The sequence below is a fragment of the Mchenga conophoros genome, linkage group LG4, assembly GCF_057382185.1.
Source record: "Mchenga conophoros isolate Kocher_MC1m ecotype Shallow Benthic linkage group LG4, M_conophoros_male_GT1.1, whole genome shotgun sequence".
Lineage (NCBI taxonomy): Eukaryota > Metazoa > Chordata > Actinopteri > Cichliformes > Cichlidae > Mchenga > Mchenga conophoros.
This window is the reverse complement of record NC_140529.1, coordinates 34,018,938-34,033,660: the sequence shown is the minus strand read 5'-3', so window position 1 is coordinate 34,033,660 and position 14,723 is coordinate 34,018,938. Positions and strand designations below refer to the sequence as shown.

General features: G+C 42.2%; 1 protein-coding gene and 2 long non-coding RNA genes across 5 annotated transcripts; 1 reads left to right on the top strand and 2 right to left on the bottom strand.

Annotated features, from left to right (window-relative positions):
- Nucleotides 1-136: 136 nt before the first annotated feature.
- rundc3aa (RUN domain containing 3Aa) lies at nucleotides 137-13,947 on the top strand. Of its 3 annotated transcripts, none has more exons than XM_085271967.1 (11): nucleotides 137-411; nucleotides 8,270-8,385; nucleotides 8,613-8,746; nucleotides 8,852-8,937; nucleotides 9,135-9,224; nucleotides 11,134-11,214; nucleotides 11,308-11,473; nucleotides 11,559-11,716; nucleotides 12,321-12,434; nucleotides 12,534-12,640; nucleotides 12,985-13,947. In XM_085271967.1, exons 1-11 carry the CDS (start codon nucleotides 305-307, stop codon nucleotides 13,125-13,127), a joined length of 1,302 nt encoding a protein of 433 aa, XP_085128093.1. In that variant the 5' UTR covers nucleotides 137-304; the 3' UTR covers nucleotides 13,128-13,947. The 3 variants fall into 3 exon arrangements, with proteins under 3 accessions (XP_085128093.1, XP_085128091.1, XP_085128094.1); XM_085271965.1 differs by having other exon boundaries at nucleotides 8,270-8,397; XM_085271968.1 differs by lacking the exon at nucleotides 137-411 and adding an exon at nucleotides 4,359-4,547 and having other exon boundaries at nucleotides 8,270-8,397.
- LOC146576583 (uncharacterized) lies at nucleotides 4,107-6,102 on the bottom strand. The gene is made up of 2 exons (XR_014892263.1): nucleotides 5,433-6,102; nucleotides 4,107-4,363 (listed from the first exon to the last, which is right to left on the bottom strand). It is a non-coding gene; the product is annotated as an uncharacterized LOC146576583 (long non-coding RNA).
- On the bottom strand, nucleotides 4,107-7,816 carry LOC146576582 (uncharacterized). The gene is made up of 2 exons (XR_014892264.1): nucleotides 7,021-7,816; nucleotides 4,107-4,363 (listed from the first exon to the last, which is right to left on the bottom strand). It is a non-coding gene; the product is annotated as an uncharacterized LOC146576582 (long non-coding RNA).
- Nucleotides 13,948-14,723: the final 776 nt, after the last annotated feature.

Here is a 14,723-nt window from a genome sequence, read left to right as displayed (position 1 = left end):
CATCAGCAATCACTTTTTTTTGCCTGACACCGGAAGACTGGAAATTCCAGTATAATTCATGAATCTGTGATGAAAACGGGAAGATGGTTTTATTTTGAAAGTTTTAACCGGAATGTGCACTGATAAATACGTGTAACTTGGTTCTAGTCTCTTAGATCCCGTCCTCCTCCTCTTCCAGCAGCGACTGTAGCAGCATCCGTGACTCCCCGCAGAGGACGGCCGGTGTTTGTAGGACTCAGGGCCCGCGGAGGGAGAGGTCCTGGCCTGGGCACGAATCCCGAAGAGGCCCCGGGGCCGCCGCTGGATGGAGTCGGGCTGTATACAGACAGCAATGGCTATGGGTCTGACATCGAAAAAGGCGTCTGCTCGGAGCGTCTGCGTGGAGCGAAAAAACCTCATCACGGTCTGCAGGTATACATCACGACACCACCGACGTGCCGTATTTATCAGTAGGAGCCTGTCCTTGCAAGCTGTTCGGGTTATAGTTTCACCAGTATGCTCATCATGAAGGTTTTTTTTTTCATCCAAGAATTCCACCCCTGCGTTCATTCCCAAAGTGAAACAATGGCAGCAACATAAATGGAAAATATTACAGAAAAAAGGGCCACATTTCTAGAAAGGCGAGGGTTAAGGAGGGGGCAGGTGCGTGTTCACCTTCACGTACCTTCTGTCATCACACCCAGTTTAATAGAAACAGTACACAGTAGACTACAGAAACCACTCAATTATCCAGGGTTTGTTTTTAAATGCTCGTTTACGGCTTGCAGGGCTTCTTTTTTCTTTCTTTCTTTGCTATGATGTTAATCTATTAATTCTGTCTGTCGTTTAAAAGTACAGTCCCCTGCGTGTTTGTTTCTATAGCAGGAAATGCACCTTCAAGTGATTCAAGTGATGAGTGTTGCAAAATCAATTGCAGAATAGGGATGAAGGGAAGATAAGCCAGTCAGCAGCAGGTCTCCTCCTCCATCATGGTGAGCTTCAGTGCCTGAATTGGACAAGGGCATTTGGGGCAGTGCAAGGACTCCTCCCCACATCAGGGGCCCTCCATCCTTCTCCATCCAGCCTAGAGATGGCCTCTGACTGATTGGCTCTAATAAATCACTGTCTTCTGCAGTGAGGTTAGCACTGTAAATGTGTGAGCTGACAGCTCACACAACGAGAGCTCTTCAGCTGCACAGTAAGTGCAGTTTTATACAATAATGTAACACCCTCCTGGTTCCAGTCTGCACATTATTACATCACGTGTGATATTTAGAGCTTTAACAGCTTCCATCCTTTTTGACCAGAGGCTCTAATTTGCATGCTTCCACGTGAGACCAATGTTTATATTCATATAGAAACAATAAATGTAGCAAGACTATTAAAAATAGCCCAGAAATCTTTTTTCTCTTTTCTCTTTTCTCAGCACTTCATGACCTCCTTGCATTAATTTTGTAACCTTTCAAATTAGGCACCCCTGATGTAAAAGTAACTCTGCTCATTTCACTGAAGGCTAATTAACTTTTGGACCATGTTATCACAAGTTCTCAGAGGCCTAGGTGCTATTTTCTCAAACGTCTTTTGCACAAATAATCATCGCATCCCAAAGATGGACAACCTAATACTGTACAAGTCTAGAAAAATGCCACAAATATCCACATCTCAGATGTTTTTTTGCCTTAAAATAACTTGAACTACCCATTTTGTAAAAATATGTTGCTGATTATTTTCCTTTCTCTGACATAACTAGGTTATAGTGACCTTATCCTACTTTTGGAGTACTAATTAATTATGTGATACCCACAGAGACTGGCAGGAAAATGCTGCTTTGATCATGTTGTTTTGCTCTCATAAAATTTACTACTCCTCATCTTGAATTGCAAATTGACTATAATCATAAAAAGTGTTCATAAAAGTGGCATCATGCGTCTGAGCTCTGCTGTATTTCTTGTAATTTATTGCACCGTAGTGCTAGAAACCACCAATCAAAACAGAAAAGGACTCCAACATGGACTCACAGTCAAGCATTTTTATTCCAGTACCTTTATATCGAAGGTCCTGCCTGCGTTTTAGTGGCATGTACAGTGAGGCAAAAACACACAACATCACAGAGAGCATGCATGCAAAGAAAGAAAAGTTCTCACAGTGGACACAGACAAGGATTAGCAGGGACACAAAAACACCTTTGTTTTCAGTTTCTCCTGACCGTGCTAAGACAGATTTAATCATTTAAGCGTTTTAAAGACAAAGAAACTGGACAAGACAGAAATAAATCTCAAACAGCTTTCCATCAGTAATGCTTACTACAACAACTTTTTTCCATTTTCTAATGAACAACATGACATTGATTAGGTTCACTTCGAGGGCAGTTTCTTCTTGGCATGTCCAAGTTGCTGCCCGATCTCCCTGCTCATGGTGTTTTGGACCTTTTTCATGTTGTTCAGGTCAGAGCTGATTCACAGGCTGCTCGCTGATCGGATAATGAGGAGAGAGCCTGAATCAGCACCGTCCCTCTGGCTGTGCATTAGTGCAGGCAGGGCATCGTGTTGCACGATTCAGGATCCAGGCTCTGTCGCGGTTGTTGAGATGCAGCCATTCCCACAGCTGAGTTTGTGACATTAGTGCTTAATTAGTTCACCAGGCCAAGCTATTATTTACCCTAAGTGTGTGTGTGTGTGTGCGCATTTACTGCATATATAAAGTCTGCCCTCTTTTTTTTCTTACTGCAACATCATACATGTTTAACATACAGTCAGCACACACAGAGATTAACATTTCTACTCCCAACAATTCCTTTAATGTGTTGGCATCAAAGTCCCGGTTAAAAGTGTGTACACTTGATCTGGCATGATGTGGGTCACGAGTACCAGCCACAGAAATCTGACTGATCTTTGCTCAGTGTTTCAGTGTCAAACCTAACAGACCAATCCTATTTTAATGAGACGTGCTGTATCTACAGAGAAAAGAATGGACAAAAAAAGAATAACAACAGAGAAAAATAATAAGAGATGGCTATTCTAAATAGTAAGTAAGAAGAATGCTCCTTCTTTTTAGGTTAGGGGGACTTTTGAATTGCCAGACATCCCAAAAAGTATCTGAAAACCCAAAAAATCTTTTTAGGGCCACGTAGAGACTTGATATTTATGACATCCACAGTGGTATCAGTATCGTACTGAGCTGGACTGTTGTCAATAGCAACAGGGTTCATCTAAATGTGGCTTTTTGCAGCGAGTGGAGGACATTCGTGCAACTCTCGGATTAGTGTTGTTTATCTGAGCTCAGTTTGACAAAATGTTTGGGGATCAGAAGAAGGAAACCAACCGGCTTGTGTTGGTTTGTTTTTAAGGGCGCTTTCCATCCGTTAATGTTTAAAATTGAATGTTTTGCTGCTTTTTTTAGTCTGGCTAAGAGCTCTCTTGCTGCGGTCCGTGACAGGAGAAACGCTGCTACTGTAGGCATGGTGAACCTGAGAAAAAAATAGATAAGATGAGTGAGACAAGTCTGATGTGAAGAGGTATCCATGCAGCCGCTTCCTGTAAACAAAGAGAGCTGGGAGAGAGGCAAGAAGGGAGGGCGATGTGCTGCATGTTGGCTGAGCTCTGAGGCCTTCTGGGGCGTGGCTCAAGAGAAGAGAATAAAATGTTCTGAACTGTAGTAAAGCACGCCTGTTAGACGTGCATCGGCAAGAGAGTCAACGAATATTTGAATCTACGTGTGCAGATGGAGTAACACTAATTTTAATCGTTCAGCTTCCGTGCAGCCTTCTTTTGCATTTTTCCTGATTTCTGATCCTACGCTTTTTTCTTTTCTTTTTTTAATTTTTCTTTTTTTTTACCAACACCGTCAAGTATTTGAAATTACAGCAGAAATGTCTAGAAGTTTGGCTGAACACTTGGACACCACTCATCAGCTGATCTGTCTACACTCTCACTGTTAACTTCTCCTGTTATTCCTCATTTTTACCCCTCTGTCATACTCTAATATCTGATTCACACTATCTGTGCTTCTCAACACCCTCACTGTCCGTCGTACGCCGTGATCCCTCTACACCTCCTCTGACCATGAAACACTTCCTGGACACTTGGTCACAGAGGGGTTCGGTGAGAGAGAGACACACCCTGCTGTAGTTGTTTTTTTTGTGTGTGTGGTTTTTGTTTTACTTTTTCTTTTTTTTCTTTTTTTTTTTCGTCATTGAGGATTTGGCCCAAATTGTGATTTGAAATATTCTTCGGAGCACAAAGCCTTTTCTTTTTCATGCCAGTCCAGTGCAGGACGCCTCCCCCGACAGTCCACGATGATAAACACAGCACTGGCTGGCGTTGTGCAATGCTTCGGCCAGTGAGGAGTTCACCTGTGTCATCTGATCCTGCTGGTTATGCCAAGGCTAGAAGACAGAGACAGAAATAAGAAGACAGAGAAAGTAGTCAGGGAAATGCATGTGAGGGAAAATAAATAAAAATGAAAGTCGAGAAAGTTAACGTGAAGCTTTGTGTTTTTAGGTTAGACATCTTTGCTGATGAATGCAGTTTTGGTTATCCCGTGTCGTGCTGCGGATCAAACGCAAGTTTGTAAGTACAGTAGAGGGGTGAGAAAGGAGAACAAGAGGGCATTTAACAAGAGTTGAGAGTGTGCTTGGCATTGATCCAGGCTGAGTGAGAGGTTGCACAAAAGAAGCTTGTCAGAAGGCCCTGCAGTTGTTTTTCAGTGTCAAATCGTACCAAGAACATGTTGCTATTCCACTCCATCCATTTGCATTTGAGGCACGCCAGAGATTCCCCTTCAGATCAAAGGACTTCAGTTAATTTACAATCATCTGTTATAATATTCCTGTTAAGATAACGTTGCTCTCACATTATTAGGTCAGACAGGTTTTTTACAGCTGTTGATATTTTGTTTTTATGATTTTAAATGCTGTAACTTTTGCTAACAAGAAGCTGTTACATGTTGGTTCGTATAATGAGCGTCCAGACCCACTGCTTGGGTTTCCATGGCATCTAGGCTCTGCACAGTGAGAAAAGATTTGATGTAATGCATTTTTCTGACTTGGAAGCATCACAAAGAGGAATTGTACTGTGAATTTGGGTGAATACGATTTACTGTTCACTCATTATCTCATATTTTTGACAGATTAGTACATTTCAAATTTTCTAACTTTTCTTCCTGATGGGATCCCTTTAGACAACATCAGGTAGTATGTAGCCGATTATTTTGTGAAGCTAAATCGTAGCTGTCGCCCCCGGTCCCAACACACAATATTTGTGCTTATTTCGCAATACCCACCAAGTGGATTTTTTTTATTCAGCAAAAGCAGTTTTAGCTGCCCAGCTGAAATAGAGAACACACTTGAAGAGATTCAGCCTAACATTCTGGATTTCTGGATCTATTATCCATTAATCTGCTGATCTACATGGTTTTTCAAACATTTTATCAGACAAAATTCAGATGCCACTAACCTGTTTCTTTGATAAATCCAAAGTGACCTGACAAAGTCAAGGCTCGAAAAGTAAATTTAATCCAGTTTTTGCTCTCAGTGCTGATTCCGTCGTGTTATCCATACGTCCTCTCTGATGATTCTTATTTTGAGTCAGTCCCCCCACCCCGTGATGCCGTCTTCTCTCATCTAGAGCGTCTTGCGTTTGGGGAAGATGGCTTTCCGGAAAGAGGTGCTGGTGGTACCTCTGCTGAAGGACGCACTGCCCAGCGAGATCTTGGTTTTCCCACTGGTGATAGTGGAGGAGCCCAGAGATGTTGTGCTCCTGCCCCGGGTGATGGAAGAATTCCCCATGGCAAGCTTGGTCTTCCCCCTCTTTATTGTGGTGTTGCCCAGGGTTAAGGCTGTCTTCCCCTCCGTGAAGCTGGTGTTGCCCATTGAGGAGAAGCTTGTCTTCCTGACCCAGATTCGACGGCAGGGTTCGGGACTCACTAGACGCAAAGCATCGCACACTCATGCAGCACTCTATGCTCTGCAAGCCCTCGGGAGTAATAGTAACATCAGCTACAATCCAGAGTGGACCAGAATGCTAAGCGTGGATAGTGCGACCCCCGTGTCGCATAATGCCTTCGTTGAGCTCTTCAACGTGGGCTTTGGAAGGCCACATACCACCCATGTGTCCCTGTGAATGGACAGAGGCAGCCGTAGGTGGCCACAGCCTATCTGGGGGGACTGGGACAGTAAAGCGATTGTCCCAGCGCCACGACGACACCGGACGGTTGAAGGAGACATTGTTGCAAAGAGGACAGTCTGTGGTGACATCACTTTCTTCTGAGCCATTGTTCCCTATAGCCTGTGATTGTAAGATGTTCCCTTTGTGTACAACTGTATGCACCATATGTGAAATGAGTTGTACCGTGTTGTTTTAAAGGAAAGGGACGCTGAATGTGCTCATGTTCTCCATATGTATGTGAAGCTTTGATTGCACCTCTTCTGGATTTGTGCCGTCCCTCCGTTTGGAATATGGGTGTGGTTCCTTCAGTTGGTGTTTATTATCCATTTGAAATCTTGCTGAACTTTTTGAACTCGTGCAAAGTTTTTATTTTCCTCCCCTTTAATGTGTTACAGATCTTGAAATGTCTACATACAAAACAGTCAAGCTCATCAGTGTTTAGACATGTTACTTTTATAAGCACTGTTACATCGATCAACCTTTACAGTCTTGGGGGTGAAAACTGGATTTGCAGTGTGGGAGCTTAGTTATGGAAATGTGAAGTATCAGTCAGTCTTATCAGCAGAAAAAAATACCACATTCAAACCAACGATGCGGACGTGTTGATGCACAACATGCAGGAGAAAAGTGCTGATGAAGAGCACACACATACTCTTCTGTCTCCACATACATCACACACATCCCCTCCCTGCCAAGTCAACACACCATAAATCGTCATTTCATCAATGTCACATTTGCATAACATGCTCAGCACTACTTTGGGAATGGGACGGCTCGCTTTTGATTGCGAACCTATTAGATCTGCAGGTCATTATCATTTTTTTATACACATCATAGACATAGCAGCTCTTTTTATTGATTTTGAATCACTACTGACCTTCTAAAACAGACCATATAGATATATCCATGGGTTTTTAAGTATGTGCAGGATTCAAGTGTGAAAATCCCAGTAGATGTTGCTATGCGTTTCTTTGCCCCTGACGAGAGTGGTTTTGAACACAGACACAGACTTGGTCCCATGGGTGCAGGTCAGAGTGGTGAGAGAGCTTGTAGTCTCTCCTCGTGAAACAGAGGTATTGCCCACTGCTATGCTGGTTTTGCCCAAAATTGTGGTGGTTCTGCTCCAGGAGATCGAGTATTTACCCCAGGAGATGGTGTACTTATTCCTCAGGATAGAAACCCTCCCTTTGGTGAAGGAGGTTTTGCTTGACGAAAATGTAGTTTTCCACTCATTGTTAGAGTCTTTTTTGGACTGCTTGGCTGCTTTGGGTGTCTTAGCCCTGGCTTCGGGGGTCCTTTCCATTTAGGTGTTCCTCCGCTTGGACGTCAAGGCTTTACGGAAGGAGGTGGTAGTGGTTCCCCGGCTGAAGCTGGCCCGTCCCAGAGCCACAGTCGTCTTTTGCCTTTGGATGGTGGAATCTCCCATGGAGGTGGTGGTCACTCCCCTGAAGATGGAGGAGTTGCCTAAGGAGACTGTAGTCTTTCCCCTGGCTATGGAGGTGTTTCCCACTGCCAGGGCAGTCTTGCCCTCTGTGATGCTAGTGTTGCCCATCGAAGCCGAGGCAGCCCGCCCGAGCCTGTGCCTGGATGCCCGCTCCTAACATGCACGCTGCATAGCGTTCCTTCTGTGGTGCAGCCGGTGGGGTGAGCATGTGAGGTCAAAAGCCAAGCTAAAGCTCCAGCAGCTGCCCTAAATAGATCACACCACAATGTATAGATAAGGGGGAGGGAATTATTTGATCATTCTTTCATGCTCGTCGGTCCCTCAGAGAGACAAGACCCAAAGGGACCTGGAAGCACAGCACGCACAAAGGCTGTAAAGACAGGGAGTTAATTGTATTGTTTTCATGATAACACTGCCAAAGCACTGAAGGGGTACATTGTGCAGTACACAAGACAATTGGGGTGACCTCAGTATGATAAGATGGCGTAGTTCCCAAAAAAAGAAGAAAAAAAATCCTCTCAGCTGTTGTTCAAATACAGTAGTACATTTGTCTGCTTGGTTACAGTACACAACTGCATTTCATGTGCAGCACAGCCAACTAAGAGTCCAAACCCCTCACACATTGCCATCAAAGTGTGCAGTATTTGTCTAATTTTTCTTTCTCGGTGCACTTCTATTTCAGATTCTCCGTAAAGACTCTCCTCGAAAAGTACACAGCAGAGCCCATAGATGACTCATCTGAGGAGTTTATCAACTTTGCTGCCATTTTAGAGCACATCCTCAGCCACCGCTTCAAAGGTAACACTGCAGGTAACATACAGGAAAGATGGACAAAGTTAATATGACTTTCATTGTGAAACAGTCGAAATATATTTGAAATAAAAATGCAGCAGGCATTCTTGTCAAAAAGCCATAAAATGGGTGCGATTACACAGTCAGCTGGATTGTTGCTGTGGGTGCATATTTTAGTTTCACTTGCTGTCAGAACACAAATGATTGATTGGTGTGTTTTAATATTAAACCAGGTTCTGGCAGCTGGTTCAGCTCAGATGGACAGCGCAGCTTCTGGGAATACATCCGGCTGGCGTGCAGCAAGGTGCAGAACAACTGCATCGCCAGCATCGAAAACATAGAGAACATCAGCACATCACGAGCCAAGGCAAGGAGATTTGTATGCACTCTAGTGTGTGTGCGTGTCTGTTTGTGTGCGGATGAGTGTGAGAAAAGGTCCTCTGTTCCCACTCGCTAATGCGTCGTCCTACAGGGCCGGGCGTGGATTCGAGTGGCGCTGATGGAGAAACGTCTCTCTGAATATGTGTCCACTGCTCTCAGAGACACAAGAACAACAAGGTTTGACTGGATTCTTAATTTAAACTAAACCTTTGGTTTAAAATGATCCCCAGTCCTGTTTTCCTTCACTTCACATTCAGCGTCTCAATACGAAACATCGCTTCTATATACAGGGTTTTACTCCTATGAAAATGAATGTAAATACTCAGTATGATAACTAGAAATTCGGAAGTGATAATCACCTCTTTACTTGGCAGGAGGTTCTATGATGATGGTGCCATTATGTTGAGAGAGGAGGCCACAGTGCTGACTGGCATGCTGATTGGACTGAGTGCCATTGACTTCAGGTGAGGTGGAGCTGTGCAGAGACTGTGACACAGAACACAATATATTTTGAAAGAAGCACAGACACCAGCCCAGGCATTTTAAAATCAATATGGTATTACGTGGAATGCGGTAAGCTATCATAAAGTGGAGCTATTATCCTTTCATTATGCTTTTTCCTTATTTTCTGTAAAATATAATGCCCTGCAAAAGTCCTAAGGTACCTCTCATCACTTTATATTTTTCCAGGAAAACAGGAAATAGGTGGAAGCACATGGAATTAGAGGATATAAGGCAAAAACCGAGTTTGTACAATTCTAACAGGCTTGAAAGTCACATTGACTTTCAAGCCTGTTGTGACCACTTTTTTTTTTTTTTTATTTAGAGCCTGGACTCTCTTAGCCAAGCTTTCTTGTCATTTCTTTAAGTAGTCCTCAGGAGTAGTTCTCCAGGCTTCTTAAAGGACATTCTTTTTTGGATGTTGACTGCCTTTTGATGATGACCCCTCATGTCTTCAGTAAGGTTGAGGTCCAGGCTCTGTTGAGGCCATGGCTGATAGTGTTCCATTGTGTGTTTTCTATCCAAGTATGCTTTTACAGCATTGGTTTTGCGTTCGGAATCATTGTCGTCCTGAAAAATGAAACTATTGCCAATCAGATGGTGTTGCATGATGGATCAAAATCTGTTGGTACTTTTCTGCGTACATAATGTTTTGACAAGATCCCAAACGCCACTGGATGAAATGCAGGATGGTTTACTGATAAGAATGACTTCTTGACAGCCACTCTTCCACTGAGACCATTTCTTGTGAGACTGAACAGTAGATGGATCAGCTGGAGCGCAAGATGTATCTCTCATGCTCGTTGTCAAGTCTTTGCTGGATGTTTTTTTAACTATTTCTTATGGGCTTGACTTATAGATACTTGTTGATAATTTGTCAAGTTTCTATAATTTTGAAGGACACGCTCCACTCCCACCATGCTGAGATATACCAAGTGTTTAGCCAATAGCTCTTTGGGAATCACCTTGTTGGTGCAAAAATAAAACTGTGTTGTCTGTGGCATTTTTTTTATATATTCAACTAAATAAACTGGAACAAATGATGTGTTTTTGCAGCAGTCTGAGTAACAAAGTGCCTAAAGATACTATTTTAAAACCAGTTCTTTGCTAAGTTGTCTGTTATGTGTGGATACAACACTTCTTTGTATTAAGTAATTAAGTAAACACTTAACACTAAACACAACTTAACAAAGAGTCTTTGAACTCTCAACAAAAATTCTTTGAAAGACCTTCAGAAAGCCTGAAAAACTTCTGCACAAGAACACTTTAAAAAATCCAAAAAGTCTGGCTTCTTGGAAGTAAAATGTAAATGAATGAAGTGTTGCTCAAAGCCTTTGCACAGCAATATATATACTGATACAGTGGTGAATACTAATACTAATCATGGCCAAAGTTTCAAATAAATAGGTCAGCTTTTGAACCAATAAATCGTTTTAAATGTTTGCTGTCAGACAATTTTTTTGCCTTAGTGTTTCATCTACATGCCTTTAATGTTGTGATCTAATTGACATTGTTCTGGGATGGGAGCCAATTAAATTGGCCAAATTGTCTCAAGGGAGAGTAGCTAAAACAGCTTGTTTTCGACAGTAAATAAAAGGTTACTACTGTAGCAGAGTCCAAGAATAATCCTACTTAGGTGAAAATGAGCATATAGGCCCCCTTTGTGTATGTTACCTTGTGTATGTCATCTTTTTAGGTCTGCTATATAATTTTTTTAAGCCCAGTATTTATAGTGGGCTTAAAGCTGTCATCTGAATCTGAGCATAGTACCTAGTAATGCATCAAATTTTCCAGTAGTGTAGGCATGTTTATTAATGGATAATGTACACAGCACTTTCCATTTCTTTTTCTTTTTTATTTCTTTCCGTGTAGTTTTTGCCTGAAGGGCGAGACTCTGGATGGGAAATCCTCGGCTGTGATTGATTATACGCCCTACCTGAAGTTCACTCAGAGGTGAGCGCTCATCATGCCACTTCTAACAATGCATGCATGCATGCATGCACAGGAATGGGGTCACATTAATACTCCAGCCTCTCTCTTGTTTAGCTATGACTACCTTAGTGATGAGGAGGACCGGCGCAGTGTTGACAGCAGTAACAGCGAGGAGAGCGTCCCTGAGCATCCCTACATCCCTCTGGTGACAGACGAGGAGAGCTGGAGCAACAAGTGTCGCAAGATGGAACAAAGATTTAAGATTGTCTATGCTCAGAAGGTGACTCATAACAACATTACATATCTGATCATTGCTATGAGCATCGGCAAAGAATTACCTGCCTCATTCAATATGTGTTATTCAGGGTTATCTAGAGGAGCTGGTGCGCCTGCGGGAGTCACAGCTGAAGAACGTAGAGACGGAGAACAAGCGTCTGAGAGCCAAGGTGGAGGAGCTGACAGTGCAGAGCCAACAGGAGAAGAAGGAGCTGGAAGCCATTGTGCTGGAGCTGCAGGCACAACTGTGAGTTAGCACATACAAGCTTGGCGTTACATTTGTTCGTTTGCTCTTTCTCGCACAAAGATTTCCATTATGCAGTGTATTTACATGTTGGGCCAAGTTTAAAAGGGGAGCTAAAACTATTGTTTTAATGTAACCTCACAGCTTGGGACAGTTAGATTCTGACTTTTAGTTGACATAACAAGTTTGCTTCTGCTTAGAAGAATAAAAGACACTATTACACTGGCTTCTGACGCTGTCCTCATGAAGAGACTGCAAAGGTTTATGTCTGTAATACTTTGAATATATTTAAATGTTGTAGATATAATATAAAGAAACACAACCTGACAAAAAAAACCTGCTTCTTTCAATCCCCAGTTTTCTACAATTCTCACTGATCTTGTTGATGTCTGTTAGTTTTGAGGGTCTGTTGTAAAATCTGAGGATGATTCTGGATGTTCAGCAACACCAGGGTCTGTATTTAACTGACAGTTGTTTTAAAGACTACTATAACAAACTATGGATGCTTTTGCTTGCTGCTTCTGTCTTTGATGTTCAGGCTCATATATTTGTCTACTAAAACTAAGAGTTTTTGGAATTTAATAATTTTACTCTTTGCTGCATTCAGCTCTGCCCTCATGCCCTGTGACTCCTCCCACCTGGCTAAAGATCTCTCCATCCCACTCATCAACCAGTGGTCAACCATCACAAACAACCAACGTGATGTCAAACTCTTCCGCAGGTGAGCTTAAATAAACAGCACAGCTCTTTTTTTAAAACATATTGTAATACATGCTCATCCAGACATGTTTGTGTCTTGGTGATATTCTGTGAAAACTAGGAGGAGCTTCCACAGCTTGGAGCAGCTTTCCGCTGAAGTCAGTCTGAACTCCGACTCTCAGAAGACTGATGGGAGGCAGAATGGCGACGCTGCCTGGACCTCTGCAGGTAATAATGTTTGTTGTAGAGCATTTTAATGTTACTCTAGTGATGATATTATCTTTCTGTTTTTGTAGACAGTATTTACTGTTAAGTAAAATGCAATTTTATGCAGTGGCAGAGTCGATTTTTATTAGCTGCTTTTATACTTAACAAAGTAACCATAATCCTGCTCCCTCCTCTCTGCACAGCTACATAAAAGCCTTTCAGAAGCAGCCACCCATACACATGGACATACATATTCATAACAAATGCAAGCTTGACGCCCATTTATAATGCCTCATGTGGGCAGCTTAAACTATGCATGATCACAAGTTGAATTTTATTGTGTTCTCCGTGTTATGTTCCTGCAGGAAAAGATAACACTCCTTCCATGCTGGGTCTGTGCGGCTCTTTGGCCTCTTTACCGAGCTCGAAGTCTCTGGCAAGCCTCAAGTCCAGTGAGTGTTTAGTCAACATCAGCACTGAACCCAGCCCTGCGCTCTCTCCCAGCTAGGAGCTTCAAGACCAACAACAGCCGAGATTGAACCCCAGCCTGTCTGCCTTGCTGCGTTGACCATGTCCAAACACCCTACCAAAACCCTGCTCTCATCTTATAGCCACCTCTATGGGATAACAACAGGATCTTATGACACCACATCTGGATTTTTGTATATGAGAGTGAAGTTGTCATGAAGCTAAAAGAGTCTCTCTCTTTTGGTTGTTTCCTTTCCCCTCACCTTATCTTTTCCTCATATCCCTCTTTGTATCTGTCAATCCCTTCATCTGAAATCATGCAATGCCTCCGGGAACACTTGTCAGACATTTTCCAAAGCATCCAGTCGCATCTAAATTTTCCCATCTTGCTCCTTATTTGAAAATCGGTATTCTTCTCATGGTATTCTCTGTGTATTTGTGCACCTTTGGCCATTTTTATTCCATTTTAAGTGTAACCAAGACAGCACTAGCAGCTCTTTGGATGCAGAGACAGATGTGATGATCATTTTAAGAGATGCAGATTATCCATATAAAGTCAAGAGGGTGGGTGGTTAAACAGGCTGCCCTTATGGTGTCATAGCATCGAGACGTATGCTCTGTGTGACTGAACGGTATTAGGGTCTGTCACCCTTGAAAGTGCTTATCATTCCTGCCTGGCTAATCAAACAACACAAAAATTTTCAGTAGGTTTAAATCTGTGCAGCTATTTATGGATTCTTTTAAGTCTTAAAGTACCACATATGTTCATTTATCATCTCCAACAGTATGTTCTTTTTACACGTATGCAGTACGTTGAGTTATTTTGTTTTGTGTTGCAATAAATTGCCTTTTTCCATGAAGTGTGTCTTTTAGTGTGTCTTAGAAGGAACAGTGGCAAAAGCAATGTAGATGTTAAGTAGGGAGTTGCATTGCTGTGGCTCCATCTGCTGGTTAAATATATTATATAAATATCATATAACTTCTAAGCCTTTGGGTTCTGCAACAAATTAGAGTACTTGCATTTTCACACAAAATGAAAAAAACAGACTTTACTTCCTCTAAACGGATCAAAGCATCTTTTTAAAAATTCCAGCTTTGACATAATAACCTGCAAGAATTATTCTGCTGATGAGTGTTTGATAGAAAGGCTGAAACTTTACCAACTTTATAGTCAGTATTTCATGGCTGATGTAAGAAACAGTTGAAACAGTAGTAAAAGAATTCCTGGAGTTGATAACTCACGATAGACAGATCTGACTAGTCTATGCTGATCGTGGGCGTCCTGACATGCTTTGTCCTCACCAAAGCTTTTTTTGTTTTTTCAGAGGGCACCACAATCCTCCAGCAGTCACTCTGTGAAAAATTCTATCTACGTCACTGAAATATGGAGTTGTCAAACAGCTACACACCCAGTGATTAATTTTTGTCTATGTTATTTTCCCTGACGCAATAATTCAACATTACAAGCATAATCCTCATCAGTTCACAGGAACCTCTCAGCCCTTCAGCAAGCTTCCTGTGCTTTTGTTATGCTGCCAGGACATATTGCTGGGAACAAACAATGCCTGCAGGGACTTTTTAAGTAGCTCATTAACTTAATGTTAAGGTCTTTAAAAGTATATTATTATAATTTGCA

What these genes read in the sequence shown, in the direction of transcription:
- rundc3aa (XM_085271968.1), top strand. Translation starts at nt 4,438, where the DNA reads ATGAAAGTCGAGAAAGTTAACGTGAAGCTTTGTGTTTTTAGGTTAGAC. An exon ending in CTGAGTGCCATTGACTTCAG is followed by an intron (nt 9,225 to 11,133) that starts GTGAGGTGGAGC and finishes CTTTCCGTGTAG; the next exon opens with TTTTTGCCTGAAGGGCGAGA. An exon ending in TACCTGAAGTTCACTCAGAG is followed by an intron (nt 11,215 to 11,307) that starts GTGAGCGCTCAT and finishes TCTCTTGTTTAG; the next exon opens with CTATGACTACCTTAGTGATG.